General features: G+C 28.7%; 1 protein-coding gene across 7 annotated transcripts in view; it reads left to right on the top strand.

Annotated features, from left to right (window-relative positions):
* Acf (ATP-dependent chromatin assembly factor large subunit) overlaps positions 1–16,132 on the top strand; it is a 44,267-nt gene extending 28,135 nt beyond the window's left edge. For 2 of the 7 annotated variants that reach the window (XM_016072594.4, XM_071183982.2), the window contains 8 exons: positions 227–462; positions 1,896–2,023; positions 3,156–3,388; positions 6,181–6,273; positions 6,360–6,428; positions 9,890–9,952; positions 11,697–11,842; positions 15,326–16,132. In XM_016072594.4, coding sequence (XP_015928080.2) covers positions 227–462; positions 1,896–2,023; positions 3,156–3,388; positions 6,181–6,273; positions 6,360–6,428; positions 9,890–9,952; positions 11,697–11,842; positions 15,326–15,721 — 1,364 coding nt within the window. In that variant the 3' untranslated portion in view covers positions 15,722–16,132. Of the gene's footprint in view, positions 1–226; positions 463–1,895; positions 2,024–3,155; positions 3,395–6,180; positions 6,274–6,359; positions 6,429–9,889; positions 9,953–11,696; positions 11,843–15,325 lie in introns of all 7 variants that reach the window. The other 5 variants (XM_016072592.4, XM_016072595.4, XM_016072596.4 and 2 more) reach the window with 3 other exon arrangements.
* Positions 16,133–16,695: the final 563 nt, after the last annotated feature.

Genomic DNA, 16,695 nt, shown 5'->3' with positions numbered 1-16,695 from the left:
GTTCTCATAATTTAAAATTTGTAAGTCTAATTGAGACTAAATTGAATGTGATTAGATATATGTTTCAACCGAACCATTAACTTAATGAATGAATAAAAATTTGTTTTTATCACTTACTGAATAGAGATCCTTATCTACATTTTTATTTGAATCTTTAGTTTTTCAGACAAGCTTTTTTTTAAACTTTTCTTTTAAAAAAATAACTGAGTAATCACTATTTTTCTAGGTTTACCAATTAAAAAGTCGCCTTTGGAAAGGTGGCAGGAGTCTTTATTGCAATGTAAAAGTCTTTCTCAACTCTATGTTCACTTGGGCACTCTTGAAAGGAGTGTAGCATGGTCTCGATCTGTTCTTAAAGCCCACTGTAGAATTTGCAGGCGACGAGGCGATGGTGAAAACATGCTATTGTGTGATGGGTGTAACAGAGGTCACCATTTATATTGTTTGAAACCTCCCTTAAAGGTACATTTTTTTTTCTCCATTATGTATTTACATGCTCTTTCTATTTCCATGGAATTTCTGCTTCTTCTGAATTTTGGGTTTGTTTTACGATCTTCTAGTCGGAAAAATATATATCTTTCAAAAATTGTTTGCATTTTTTATGCAATAATTGATTATTTTAGGTAAGAGAAAGTACATTAAAAAATTCGAATAAAGAAAGGTGTGGTGAAAAAAATTTGCCTTACTAATAGAAAATAGGACCCCTCCTTCCCTTTTCATCCTTTCTTGTCTCATAGAGAATAATTAAAATGAGTCGCGTGAGCTGCCGTGTATGAACTAAGAATGTCTCGTTTCTGCCCGAAATGGATCATTCTGCTTACGTAGCCAAGGAAACAAGTGTAGAAAAAGAAATGCACCGGGTTTACTCACATAGCCATAATAGGTGTTTGTAAGGAGTCTAACCAGTTCTATTTGTTGGTTGAAATTTCGGTGAGGTTCTACCATTTTATAAGATATAAGCAAACAGAGAGAAATCTTGTATCGAGTCAGTGTAACATAATTTACGTTTCAATCTTGTTTCACCTAGCACCGTATCTTGCTTTACCTTGCGTCGTATCGTTTCATCTTGCATCAAATTTGCTAAATGTGTTTTATATTTATAAAACAACAACTTAATTTTGCAATTTGGCTCTTATGTGGAAATGTTTTAATTCATTGAAAGGACTTATTTTAAAATATATTTTCTGTTCAATGTCTTGGTTAAAATTATAAAACAAAGTTTATCAAAGGTTATAAATTAATTCTAGTTTGAAAACTTAAGTTGTGCTCAAAATCATCCTATTTTTGATCTTCAGTCGTCCTAATTGCTATTTTCTGAGGTTGGCAGGTATGGTTTTAAAAAATTATGTATCTAGTTTTTAACTTAAATAAAAGTTTAATTATTTTATTTTTATTGAATTAATGAATTATTTCTTCTGAACATTTCATTATAGTTCTCCCATATATTTTGATATGTAAACTTCTTTGATAGCTATGAGCATGAATAATTCAAACAAAAGAATTGTTGACAAAAATTGAAATTTGTTATTTGCTTTAAATTAAATTTAGATAATATTTTGTTTGTAAAAGCTTTTTGATTTACCTTTTTTTCTTCATATAGTGCTTGTTTCAATAATAATTCTCCCATAGATCAGTTTGATAGGTAATTTTCTTTTTTAACTCTGAGCATAAATAATTGGAGCAAAAAAAAATCTTTGACTAAGTTTAAATCTCTGCTAATGATTTTCAATTAGATTTAAAGAATGTTAGTTTGTGAAAACTTTTTAATTTACCTTTTTCTCTTTTAATATGCTCATTTCAATTATTATTATTTCAGTTATAGTCTCAAATTAAATTTTATAATGTATATTTTTATTTATATCAAGTTAACATTTAAAAAAATTATTTTTACTCAGGCTATTCCAGAAGGTGATTGGTTTTGCCTTGCTTGTAAACCAGTTGAAAAAATTGCCAGTCCACAGAAAAAATTAAAGAAGGTAGAAAGTGATAGTGAAGAAGAGCAATCAGATGATGATGAAGATGTGTGAGTAAAATCAGACAGTTATTTAAACTTATTTTTTTATGTAGGATATATGTACACGAATTATGTCTTATTTGTCCAATGGCCGCTTAAAATCTTAGTTATACATTACAGTAGACTCTAAATTAACTGTGAGCATTGCAGAATCTACATAGGCTCTTTTTTATTATTTTGTGTTGAGATAATTGTAGTGTTTTGAAAATAAATTACCTAATAGTGTGAGTTTTCCAATTAGCTTGGTTTTAAATTGTTGCAATTAGACTTATTTTAATTTAGTAAAGATAAAATCAAAATTTTGAATTTTTGTTAATTGTTTATCCTAAGGCAAACATTAACAATTTTGTTTTACTTTTTGGTTCCTTATTTTATTACTTAAACAGTAAACTACAAGGGTGTGTAGCTTTTTTAAAAAGTGCTTAAAGTGGTTTTGTTTTAATTATCATCGATTTTCGTTTTTTAAAGGTAACGTATGAAAAGGTGCTTTTTTCATTGGATGTTTTTAAAAAGTGCTTAATTTTCCTTTTTCAAAACGAGATATTTCCTTTACCATGTTGATTTTCGCTACGAATTATGCAAAGAGACACAGTTTACATTGTTCTATTCAACATTTTCACAATTCAATCCCACTCTGTTTTGGTGTATAGTCAGTCTGCAGCGTATGAAAATGTGATTCATTTTACATGATTTAAAATTTCATAATTTTTGACAATTGTCAAAAACAAAGCCAAAAGGTGTTTTTTTAAAAAAAATTTTTTTTAAATTTTTTATTTTTGTCATGACGGTTAAAACAAGATAAAACCTTCAATTGTCAAACTTTCCATCCCTGCCGAATTATGATATTTTTTTAAAATGCTTACAAATTTTTTTTTAGTGCTTGAAAAGCACTTAAAAGGTGCTTATTTTTTGTTGAAAAATTTGATATGCATCCTGAACTATATGGAAGACTTTTGTAACTTCGTGCATATATTTTTATAGGAATGTTATTAAATTTTGTTACAGTTAAATAAAACTCTGTTATTCAGCGATTTGTATTAATTAAAAAAAAGTGGTATTTATTACCTGAGTCCTTTAAAATTTTATTTTCCATTGAATTACTTTTGTTTTAATTATTAACTATTTTTAACTTTGTTTTTAGTGAAGAGGAAGAAGAAAGTGAAGAAGAAGCCGATGAAAGTGTGGCTGAGAATGAGGCTATTGTGCAAGAATCCTGTGAAAAATGTGGAGATGTTGGCACACTTCTTTGCTGTGATAGGTGTCCTCTTATGTACCATCAAGAATGTGTAAATTTAAAAAGAATCCCTCGTGGAGAATGGTTGTGTCCTAAGTGCACTAAGAAAGAGGAAGCTCTTAAAAAAGCACAGAAACACCGTAAGTGTATGTTTAATTTTGTTTTTATATATTTAAAAAATTTTTTTTTCCAGATAAACATAAGCATGAAATGCTTTATAAGGCTGTAAACATAGTTAAAACAACTTAATGTTTTATGTATCATATCTTAATGAGCAATATTATTATGAGGTTAACACTGCCTTATTATGATATTATTATATAGTTAATAAATATTGAAATGCAATATTATAAGTCTGTAATCAGGTACAGTGATACCTCGAGATACGAGTTTAATTCATTCCGTAACCTTGCTGTCAATTTGCTCATATCTCAAAGCAATTTTCCCTATTGAAATTAATTGAAATGTCATTAATCTGTTCCAGCCCCAAAAATGCTACTCCCAATTGTTTTTGTTACGTGTTTTTGAATAAGAATAATGTATTTATAAATGACAAAAATTGTATAAAAACATAATAAAAGAGAATGTAAAGCAAAAAAAAAAAAAAAAAAGTTTTATAAAGTGTGCATACATATTTGTATTTTGTCACTTAAATGCAACTTACACAACTTAAATGCTACTGTATGCTTAATTTTAGTCACTGCTTTTCTCTTCACTGGTCTTTGCCTTTTTAGTTGGATTAAAAAAAGCTGTCCAAGGAGGTTTGTTTTTTCCTCCTTTTCAGAATGCTGCCGAAATGAATTAGGCAAGTGTCATTAAATAGCTCCGATGTGCAACCAGTTGCAACTTTTTCGGGGTGTTTCTTTTCCACGAACTGTGAAATTCTCTCACATATTCCCAAGAACTCTTTTATCTCACTTGTAGAGATAACCTCCTCCACCTCTGGCTCTTCCTCGAAACCAATTTCTTGCAGAACCCCCGAATGCTGCTGCGATTGTAACTCTTGTGATTCCTCAGACGTTAGTTCCTGAGAGTGCTCCTCGGCGAGCTCGTTCACGTCTCTCTCACCCATCACCAGGTCCACGAATTTTCACAGAAACATAATCTTCTCCACTGGCACTCCCGTGGGTTCGAATCCTTCGAAGCTACAGTCTCAGCTATCCTACAGACTCACTCAGGCCACAGCTTCTTCCATGCAGAGGTTAAGGTCCTCGTTGTAACACTCAGCCAGGCCTGATCAATAATTCTGAGGCATATTACAATGTTAAAGTGATCCTTTCAGTACTCTCGAAGGGTGAGGTTTGTGTTCTCTGTCACCTCAAAGCAGCGCCGTAACAGGTGCTTAGTATACAGCTTTTTAAAATTCGAAATCACCTGCTGATCCATGGGCTGCAGGATAGGAGTGGTGTTAGGTGGTAGATATAGAACCTTTATAAACTTGAACTTTATGAGGCTGTCATCTTCAAGGTGCGGTGGGTGAGCAGGACGAGAAGGACTTTCATGGCCGTTCCTCGTATCTCAAAACAAAAATTCGCTCGTTCGACAGCTCTTATCTCAAATATGTATGTTAGGGCACTTGATCTCGAGGTACCACTGCTCAAACTTAACGTTTGCGCATTGCACAATCGTAAAATCTACTCTCTTGGAAATTCAGCTTTTTTGCCTTTTGGCCAATCTCATCCCTGTATAAGGGGTGAGTTTTTTCAATTTATTGGAAGAGAATTCTGCCTTTTCAAAGGAAGTTTATCTTCCCCATTTCCATTTGTAAACTTTGTAACACCATATAAAATTACATTTACATGATAAAAAAATCACGCATCGCGATTTATACTTACATGATTTAAGATCGTGCATTGTGTTATGTGTTTTTATGATTTTATCTCAAAAGTTGCATTTCATGTACAGGGATTCGAAAGCCGGTCGTAGTGTTATGTGTTTTCCTGATTTTGTTTGAAATGTTGCATGTGGTATACAGAAGATTAAAAATTCACGACTATGATTCGTGTTAGAGTTAGAAATTATACATCAGATAGGTTTTAAAAACAGAGAAATTCGTATTCACACGATTTAAAAATTTCGCTTTGAGATTTTAAAATTAAGTATCAATTTGTATCCATGTAACTTAAAATTTACATTGAGATTCATGTGTGCAAAATTTAAATGAATAAATAAAATCTTGCATCAAAACTTTTATTAAAATGTTGATAACATTCTGTGGATAAATGCCTCTTACTTTTTTTTTTCCTTGCTCAAATTTCAAGTATTTTTTTCACTTATTCAAAAAGTGTTTTGGCTTTTAAAATTTTTGGATTTCTAAATTCAGCTTTTTTTTTTTTAGATTTATTACGATCTCATTCCTGATACTCATTACGTATGAATCTAAATAGAGTTTTATAAAATTTTAAAATATTTTTAATGGAGTCTGATTTTCAAACTAATTTCACCAAAATGAGGTGACAATGAAAGGGTTGAAACAAATGAAAAGATTTAATCAATTGCTTGCAGAAAGTTTTTCATTTTTATCTAAATCTGGCTGTAACTGTATATCTAATTTAAACAACTTAATATTTTGTTCAGGTGTAATTTAAAAAAAAAATATTTTACGTATCTATATCATATCTTAACAAGTATGCTTTCAAAATTTTAATTATATGCTAATTATATGCTTAAAAACAAATTCAAATTCATATATTTTATTAATTCATTCCTGAAAATGAAGTCTTTTAACCTTTTTTTTTTCTTAGTATCACATTAATGGTAATTCACATTAATCATATAATAGGTAAAAGGCAGTTTAAGTGCCAAGGCTACGTGGGTCACTTTAGACTTCTCGCCATTGGTTGTGCATCCCAGCTACCTAAACTATTTTATTGTAACATTTATTTGCTATAAGTTTTTCAAAATTTAATGTTTATGTATGCATTTTTTATAGCCGCCAGTGGATCATATGGTACAAGGTCTTCCTCTCTAACTTCAGACAATAAAAAGGGAAGCAATCCATTAAAAAATAAACCCATTTCAAAAGGTACAGTATAGTTTAAGAGTGCATGAATTTCTAATGATATATATATATATAAATAAGTGAAGTAAAAAATTATTATTTATTATCAGGTACGAAACGAAAATATGAAGATTCCTTTGAAGAGGAATTTGAACCCCCCACTAAAAGGTCAAATAGAGGTATGTAAATTGTTTGTTATTGTGTAGTTTTATAAATAATTGAAATTTTTTGATTGTTTTTTTTTCCGTATATTAATGCCAAAAAAACGTTTTCTATTGGAATCTAAAATTTTCTATTAGATTCGTGTTACCAGCTTTTTCATTATTTCTGATCTTTTCCTAAAGCAAAAGTTTTAATTATGGAAGGAAATTAGCTTTCCTCAGCTACTTGCCTGTTTTTAACTTTGGCAGGGATGAGATTCTTCCGCGGATTCGCGGATTTCCGCTTTTTTTCAGATTTTTCCATTTTTCCCGCTAATTTCCGCTGAAATTTTTTTTGCACAAGTTAAAATATTTTATGAGGAATTTAATTTTCCCCGGAGGGAAATTATTGAAGTCCCTTTTCCTCCCTCTGAAGTTTCTCTAAAAATCATTGCCTTGGGATAAAACTGGTTGACCTTTATACAGGGATGAGATTTTTTTCGTCTCTCGAATTTCAGCCTTTTTATCAAAAACTCCGATTCTCTAAAAGTTTCGTTTTATTTAATAAATATCCCGTTTTTTCTAAAATTCAGTCATTGAAGTAAAATAATTATATTTATTTACGATTTTCAACGATAAACAGAAATTTCAATCTACGCCCTAGCTGCTAACCCTTCCGCATTTTTACTTATTTTAGCTATTTTCTCCGATTTCACGCACAGAAAATAAGATTTTCCGTATTTTTTATCCGTCGCCGGGATAGCTCATATTTTCGTAATTCAGACGTCGCTGCTTCTTGTATTCTGGCGTGAAAACAAACAAAAAATAGAAGTGGATTTGCGGTGAAAATATTTATTTGCTCATTCAATTAATCTTGTGAATTTTTCTTTATTATGTCTAAACAAAAATAATACAAACAAGCCTTTTAGAAATCACAAGTCCAGACTCTGCAAATATCTCGAATTTTATTCACGCGATTTTAATATCAATCATCGATTTTCGTATTTACCTGATTTAAAAGTTGCGCATTGCGATTCTTATTTACGCTATTTAAATATCGTATATTATGATTGCTATTTACGACATTTAAAAATCCAATCCTTTGTATTTATGCATTTTTAAAATCGCGATTTTATTACCAAATCTCGATTTTCGTATTTACCTGATTTAAAAGTTAAACGTTGCGATTCTTATTCAGGCGATTTAAATATTGTACATTGCGATTCTTACTTACGAGATTTAAAAAATCAATATCGCGATTTGTATTTACGAGCTTTTAAAGCCCTATATAGCAATTCGTATTCACGCGAGCTTAAAATCCAATATCGTGATTCGTTTTTGTGGTTGTAATATCGCGCGATTTAAAAATTATGCATCGTGATCAAAAAATTAAAAAATCATGATTTGTATTTACGTATTTTTTAAATTCGATGTAGAGTTTCATATTTACGTGATTTAAAAGTCTCATATCGGGATTTATATTCACATGGTTTACAAGTTTAAATATCGCACTTTTTTTGTCACATTTTTGTTTATATATATATATGTATATATATATTTTTTTTTTTGGATTTCCTCTTTTTTACTTTCTGACTACTCTCATCCCTGCTTTGGGTTTAATAATTTTTGAGAAATGTTATGTTTGAAATATTTTTGAATTATATTTCATAGCTGCCAAGTGTACAGATTTTATCGGAATGGTTCCGATTTTGGGTCAAATTGTTCCAATTTTTCATCATAGTGTAATTTTTTCTTTTGCTCTATAAAGCGATCCATGTCCGATTAGCGAAATCCAATCAAGTTGCATTATCACTTATCTCCGCCTCTAGCTCCATTCGTATATTTGATGACGTGTGTACGGTTTGCTTCACAGACACCAAGAGGAAATTTTAGCTTCCTGACTCCTTGTCGTTTACTTGCAACCGTACCGGTGTTGAATGTTTACTCGTAACGCATCTCTTCGATTTCAGTTTAGCTTTGAATGTTTTTCCACCTGGTAATCTGAAAAAATGTCAAAAATTCGGCGAAGTCATTGTTTTCGCGACAATTATAGTGATGAATTTGATTTCATCAAAAAATCAAGAAAGGATACATCGTACGCGTTATATATTGCTTGCAATACAGACATTAGTATAGCACATGGCGGAAAGTGTGATATCATTTCACACGGGAAAGCAGCCAAATGCTACCTCATATACAAATATGAAAAAGTCGGCAAACATTTCTGATTTTGTGCCGTCCACTATTGATCTACAATCAATGAGAAGCGAACTATTGTCACGGGTGATGTTAGGAATTTTAACATTTCGTCACAGTAATGCAGCCTGTGAAAGACTTTTTGACTGAGTTTAGGGGTAGCATGAATGTGTCTACTTTGCAGGCAATTTTGTTTGCCAAGTCCCAAATGATTCAGCCTTGTTATAGACAAGTGTTTGATGAAAAGTTTTTAAAATCTGCCACAACTGTAGCACTTAACAAGAATAATTGATTATTTTTTTACATGTGTTTATTGTCACATATGTTAGAATAATAATAAAATATTTTGTTTTTAAATATGTTTTAAATTACTAAAATCAGCTATCATTTCTGTTTAATTAGAATAATAATCAGAAATCTTGTCAGTTGATATGTATTATAATCAATAATAATTGTTACATTAAATCTTATACAGTTACAATTATACAAACATTTAGTGTAAAGAAGTAAACTTTAATGTCGCGACCACATGACGTGTTCCTATTTTTTCCCCTGGCAGGTATGATATTTGAATGTGAAATTTTTGTATAAATTAGGATTTTGATATTTGTCATTTCACTTTCGTTACAGCTGAAATAAATTTATTACCAATGTTATTTTTTTTAACATGGACTTATTATGAAAACATATATTATTTATTTTAGAAATGTACCTTCTTTAACTAAAACACAAAATTTTTTTTTCTTGATTAACATAATTTTTAGACAGTTAAGATTAATTACTTAACAAAATCTTGTATATCTTAAAGCAGTGGTCCCCAGCCCCTTTGCCACAGACCTGTTCTGGGCTGTATATCAAATGGTACCAGGCCACATACGGAACATTAAATTCTTTACATTTTATTTACCGTGGTGTATTTTTCTCGGGGGTTTGTATGACTTTCTATAGACGAGATTTTGACCTGGAGCTGAGATACGTCATCTAAAGTTGCATCAATACCGAGTTTTCATTTTCTTTTAAAACAGTTTGGATATTTTTAATTCTGTAGAGTTTATGTAGTATTTCAATGCGGAGCTGATGAAATTATTTGATATTTTTAATGCATAGCTGCATTATCATCCAAAGAGAAAAAAAATCAACTGTCCTTTTCTGCATTTATTTCTTAATCCGCTGTAGGTTTGATTGATAAATGACAATCATAAAATTAATTTTGACTTTGCTGCTATAGCTAAGTTTTTATATATACTTTTAATGCGAAAATGATTGCAATTCTATATTGAAAGTTAACATTTTAATTTTTCCAGAGCGAAGGTCTCGTACTGAAAATGCTGACGAAAATGAAAATCCCTTTAGAAAAGTTTATAGAGGTGAGTTGAGATTAAATAATCTTATACTTAAACTAGCTATTGGTATGTTTTTCATAGTATATTGCTTTTAACTTTTTCAGAAGTGAAAATTCAAATAATAAATATTTATGACTAAAGTGGCCTATAAATTTAACTTATGTTGTATCATTTTGTTAGGTGGTAAATTTGGATAACTTTTAATGCTAATTAACTACCAAAATAATGTAATATATCAAATTACAAATTAAAAAATTTAATCTATCAGTGAAGATATGAAAAAATAGTGAATTATTTTATCATTACATTTAAAAGTTATCCTTAATTGTTTTTGTGAACATATAATTTTTTTTTTCGCAGTATGGAAGAATTTTATAACTCATAAATTTAATTTTTTTTTTTTTTTTTTTTTTTTTTTGTGTTTAATATTATTATTAATAGAAATGAAACTTATATTTACTTAAATCAAATTTAGATTTAAATCGTGAAGTTTTTCAAAGTGATTTTTGGTTTAAATTAATTTATATTTGCATATTTGTTAACAACTAAAGCTGATGATTCATTTAAAATTTGATTATGCTTGTAAAAAACAAGTATTTCTGCATTAGTTTCTTTACTGTATGAAGAAACTGTTCAAGAAACTTTCGAGTTTCAATGCTATATATATATTATATCAAATAACATTCCTTTAAATTTAATATTTTATATATCCTAAGTTTTATGGCAAGTGTTATCATTTTAAATTAACGGTATGTAAATGAATCTGTAAAATTTTCCTGCTAATTTATTTTACAAAGATTTTGGCATCTGATAAATAAATGCACTGAGAACGTGAAAGCTTAAACTTTAAAACCTTCCTGTTATATTTTAGTATAATTTCTTTCCCCTCATGTTTTTCTTTTGAAGAAAATGAAAAATCAGCTTACTGCTAACTTGATCTTATTATTTAGCTTGAATTAAATATTTTTTAATTTAATAGTTCATTTTTTAATTTAATAATTCATTTTTGACTGAAAGTTTTATTTTAAAGTTTATTTTAATAATCATAAGTGTTAAGAGAAGTTATCATATTTCTTATGAAAAGTTTTTTTTACTAACTGCTATACTACTATTTTAGTTCAGAAACAAGCCTCTGATTTGACAGTGCAAAGCATTATTTTTACGTGATTAAAAGTAATTTTGATGAAATGTTCCTACAACTTTCTAATGCATACTATTAAATGTTCTACATTTAATTATTTTACTTTTTAAAATTTTGCTTTTGTATTTGGTAATGTTTTGTACATGAAATAATGAGATGTGTGTATTGTTCATAATTTGATGAGAAAATGTGTTAGTAATTTCCTGCTTTTCATCTATCCCATCCTTATGTGCTTAGTATAGATTAGTCTCAATGTTTCTTTAGAATGCTTTTATTTGCCTGGGGAATTTTTTTGATTTTGCATGTTTGAAGGTTGCTTGTGTGTGGTTATGAAACATCAATAATTATAATTTTTTTAATAAATAGATAAAACTAATTTTCATGTGGCTATTTTATTTTCCCCCTCTGACGTTTTTTTTTTTTTTTTCCTTCTAAAATCATGGAGAACTAATATTTCTTTAATGGAGATCATTAGCTTCTGCTCGTCTTTTGTTCACATGAATTGCGAGCCTGTTCAAATTCATCTCTATCATCTTGCCAATCTGTTGCCCATCAATCATCATCATCCTTTTTTAATGTTTGTACTTCAACATATCTAACAGTATAACTTATGTTACATTGGCACAGATTCGGCTCTAAATGCAGCTCGGCGGAGATCTAAAACTGGAAATGGAGACGGCATGCTGGATTACAAAGCATGTATTGATTTGCTGGCAGAATTGATGCGCCATCCTTCAAGTTGGCCATTCATGGTCCCTGTTAGCAAGAAAGATGTAAGTTTAACTCACATTAAGTCCGATAAATTATTTCAATAGCTTTTCATGGTAAAGTAAATAGCAGTGTTTTGGATCTTTTTATGGAGCTCATGTTTCTCTGTTTGGATTAAATTATTTTTATGCAGACTTTATAAAGATGTGAAAGTGGAAAAAAATGAATTAGTTCTGTTTGAGTGTAAAGTTCTGATTTGTAAAGAAAAAGTATATTTTTAAACGCAATTTATTATAATGCACTTTAACATTCCCTTTCTTTTTATTATTGCATATAAGAAGCTTAAATGCAAAACTCTTATACTGTATAGTTCATGTACTTGCACAAAGGACTTCATAGATCTTCTGTTCTCGAGTGTAACATGTTTAATTCAGTTTTACTTGGTTGGTTTCACAAATTTGTTTTGAAGGAACTAAATGAGAAAAAAAGGCAGCAAGGTTTTCTTCACAAAAGATAACTGATGTTACTTTTTCATCCCGTACACCAATCAAAGTAGCTGCAGGATTGACAGTGAAAATAAATTTAAAATAAATAAAAATTTGAACAAGCCTAATTGTATTGAGCCTCTCATTTTATTAATGAGTTTTGCATTTGATATCTTGTCATTGTTTATTAATAAATTGTTTGTAGGAAATTAAGATTGTTATAGTTTATAAAGTTTACTTTACCATTGGGGTTATTTTGCTTACAGGTGTATGAATACTAAAATTTTTTTATTGGTTGCAGATATGCTATTGCTGCAGCATATCAGTTATAAGAAATCTTTTTATGATAGTGTTGTATGAGATACTATTTTAAAAAAAAATTAAAATGTAAGAAGAAAATGAAGAATAGTTTGTTTTAAAATGATAACTTGAGAATAATAAAAATCAGTGTTTCTTTTTAAAACTATTTTCAAAGGAATTCAGCTTTGTAGTAATATTTACATGATTTTAATTTCTCACTATTCCTAAACAATGTAATTGTCATATTTATTATTCTTAAATGGCAATATTTGTTTAACACATTGAATGCCACATTAATTTTACATGGCTTGTCCATCTAGCAAAACTGATTTTCTCAGTATGTATTGCATTACTTCAAACCATTTTAGTAAGTAATGATAGTAATATTAAAAAGTTAAAAACATTAAAAATGTACTCGAGTTATGTGTTTCTAATAATCTTGGCTTTCCCGGTGAACAAATTTGGCTCTATGAACAAACTCAGTGCCGGTCCCTGGTGACCCCCATGGCATTCAACGTGTTAATTCCTGATTTCTGCTTAATTAATCTACATTTGCAATTGGATTAAACACATATTGCTATATCTATTTTTATAATTTTTTGTGTGCTATCAAATTGCATTATATTTGAAACAATTTAGCCTTCACCTTGACTAAAGAGTACGTTTTTCTAAACCTAAATCAAATTTCACAAATAACATTATATATTTTTCATCTAATTTTCTATAATTTGTATCAATTGGTTATTAACTCCTTGAATATTAAATAAAATTAATATATTTCCTAAATTTAATAATTCGGAGCTTATTGTAAATTGCTTCTGTATCAAATTATGCGAAATTTCCACTCTTCATTGGCAGCCATATATTTAAGACTGGTGTGTAAATTTTGTCTTATAAAATGTTGCATTCCTAAAGTTTTCAGCTTTCAGTTGAAAAATTTTAAAAGGGAGCAATATTTTCAGACTTTGAGAGGGAGATTAATTAAATGTGTTAATATGTGAGTCACAGGAAGGCTGCTACCTATATCAACACATGTGTCAACTTCTCTGCATGTCTTTGGCACATTGCGTTGGTCTTCCAAAGAAAAAACTCTCGTATTTAGGATATATTATAATTTATTGAAAATAATTAAAGTCGAAATATTAAAAAGCTTAGATAGCAATATTTTTTAATCTAGACTGCAATTATAAGATGTTTAAAAAGTGTGTTTAACTATTTTACTTCTTTTTGAAAAATTATTTCTTTTTGAGTTAGTAGAAACCTATTTCTTCAGGGGCTTTTTTCCCCCCAAGGTTTTTTCCACTGTGGAAGAAACTTGCCAACCCTGGTATAAATATTTAAAATTAGCTGAACAATCAGACCCTGACTTTAATGCCTGTTTAGTAGTAAGCTATTCTTTTTTTTACTATAAGTTTTAAAATGTTAATTTTTTTATTAACATATGTGATAAAATATTCTTTAAAAAAATGTCTCATCTTTCTTAACTATTTGCTCAATGCTGTTTCTAGGATTCATTGCATTTCTGTTATGAATTGTTTTATGTGGGGTATTACTATTGTGTTAAAAAGAAGAAAAGAAAATTATGAGATGTGATAATTTTTGCACAAGTTAACATGTTTATCTTAGTACAACAATTGATGTATTAAAAAAAATTAAAGGTAAATGGTTAATAATAAAATCTATCAGAATTTAAAAGTTGAAAATTTTATAAAAATTAAGGATATGAAGATTTGCGAAATAAATAAATGCACTTAAAAGTGATTTTGTTCTCGTACCTTCGCCCCCTCCCCCTGACTATTCTGTCAACCAAATATTTGTAATGTTCTAACAATTTTTAATTTAAGTTCATTTAAAATAAGTTGTCACACAAACAAATTGGGAAACTTTATTTTAGTCAAGCATGTAAAATAGGTAATTACAAGATTTAAATGCTTGTTTATTTCGTTACTTTCAAATTCTGCCAGCTATATTAAGAAAACAAAAATCTTTTTTCGAAAAAAGTCAAATAATTATTAAAAACTTACAATTTCTAATTTAAAAGTTGTAAAAATTGCATTGTTTTATAATATAAAAAAATAATTTATAGTTTTAACATATATTTTCTTTGTTTCTTTAATACTGGTGGTAGGAAGTGTTAAAAAAAATATTGAAAATATGCTATTGATCAGTTTTTGTTTTTATCTTTAAATTTATTTGGCTTAACATAATTTGACATGGAAACCCTAGGAACGTAATGAATAATTTAGTTATAAAATGGAATTACATATAATACATTTTAATCAGAGAGTATATGTTTTTTTTAGAGAATAAATATTTTTCTTGACATCTATGTAATAATCAATATTAGATTTTAAAGTTTGTAGTTACGAGGCTACTTTATTGCATAGTTTTTAAATGGTTCATTAATATATATTAATGTAGATTGGATCAGATTTGGCATCCCATAAATTAATTTCATATCGAGATACAGTGGTAGAAAGTTGAATATATTTAAAATGGTACACCTACAAATCTTTTTTTAGCATATACTTATTAGTAATTTGTTATTAAATGTTTGAAGGGAGGTAAAGGTTGCTTGTTGAAGATTTGTTGTGTGTTTATCAATACTAAACTTAACAGGATTTTTTTCTTTTAAAATAAGAGTGTTCATTGATGATTTATACTACAAGTGCTACAAAAAGAGTTGTTTTATTTATTTTCTCTTATGAATTATTTTATATATTTTGTATTATGAATTATTTCTTATGAATTATTTTTTAACAGGCTCCAGATTACCATCTAATAATAAAAAGGCCTATGGACTTCGGAACAATACGATCAAAGCTTAACTACATGGAGTACAAAAATAATGAAGACTTTGTGCGTGATATTTATCTTGTTTTGCAAAACTGTGAGTGGTTCAATCCGAAAGGAAGTGATGAAGCCAAAGCTGCACAAATACTGTACAAAGAAGTGAAAAAACTTTTAGACGAATACGAGTTAGATAATCCTTATGCTTCTTACAAACAAATTCCCAATGTAAATGATGACGAAGAAGATGATGATGAAAATGAGGATGATGATGAAAATGAGGATGATGATGAAAATGAAGATGATGATGAAAATGAGGATGATGAAGAAAATGAGGATGATGAAGAAAATGAGGATGAGGAGGATTAAACTGTATTATATATCTATTTATGTAATTTAGAATGAATATATCTTGCTATTTAGACTTAATGTTGCACGTCAATTTATGTTTGTCCACATGTCCCAGCATTTTAAAATTTAGTAATATCTTTCCTTTCAATCATCATGATTTCTGCTCTTAGAGCTGTGTTGTGTGATATAAATTAATTGTTTGGAAGCATGTTCGCTCCATGCAATCCCAGTAAACCTAAGTATTGATTTTAGTTTTATAAATGCTATTTATTATATCATTCACATGAATTATTCAATACTTATGTTGACCTTATCATAATTTTTTATTTTACTCATCCTTTCCTTCTGAATCTGGAGGTTGAATTAGATTCAATGGTGTATTATATTATTTATAAATTAAAATATCACAAATAAATTGTTACATAAAAAGTTGTGTTGTTTATTTTTATTGACTTACGAAGCATATCTGCTTCACTGTCAAGTCTCCTGAATTTACCAATAGACTACTGGATTTTTGCCATTTTTCCTGGTCTAAAAAGTGTCATCGTTTCCGTACATTTTAGAATAATCAGTAAAATTAAGTAACTTTTCTAAAAGAAAATTTCCCATTGAATTAGAATTTTTACACTGATAAATAAGTATTAGCAATTAATTAAAATTAATTAATTTTAGATAAGTATTACCAATACAAAATGAATTGCTATTAGTACAAAGCTTTCATTTATTATTTTTTAAAATTTCAGTTTATTTTTATTTAGATAGAAATTTTGCAGACCATTTAAAGTTAGTGTAATAAAGTTCTTGTATTTTGAGGACAATGAAATTCCCTAAATGTGATATATTAAGTATATTATGGGACAGTTGATATGAAATTTATATTTCATAAGATCTATTGGATCTTTTTTTTTTATGCTGGCATTTTAGTATATGTTTAAAAAAAAAAAATTTTACTTTTAAGCCTACTCTCAACTTTATATCAAGCACAAATTTCT

This window comes from Parasteatoda tepidariorum, chromosome 10 (assembly GCF_982258835.1).
Source record: "Parasteatoda tepidariorum strain Cologne lab strain chromosome 10, Ptep-v5.0, whole genome shotgun sequence".
NCBI classification, from domain to species: domain Eukaryota; kingdom Metazoa; phylum Arthropoda; class Arachnida; order Araneae; family Theridiidae; genus Parasteatoda; species Parasteatoda tepidariorum.
Note: the sequence above shows the minus strand (reverse complement) of the source record. Positions and strands in the feature narration are given on the sequence as shown.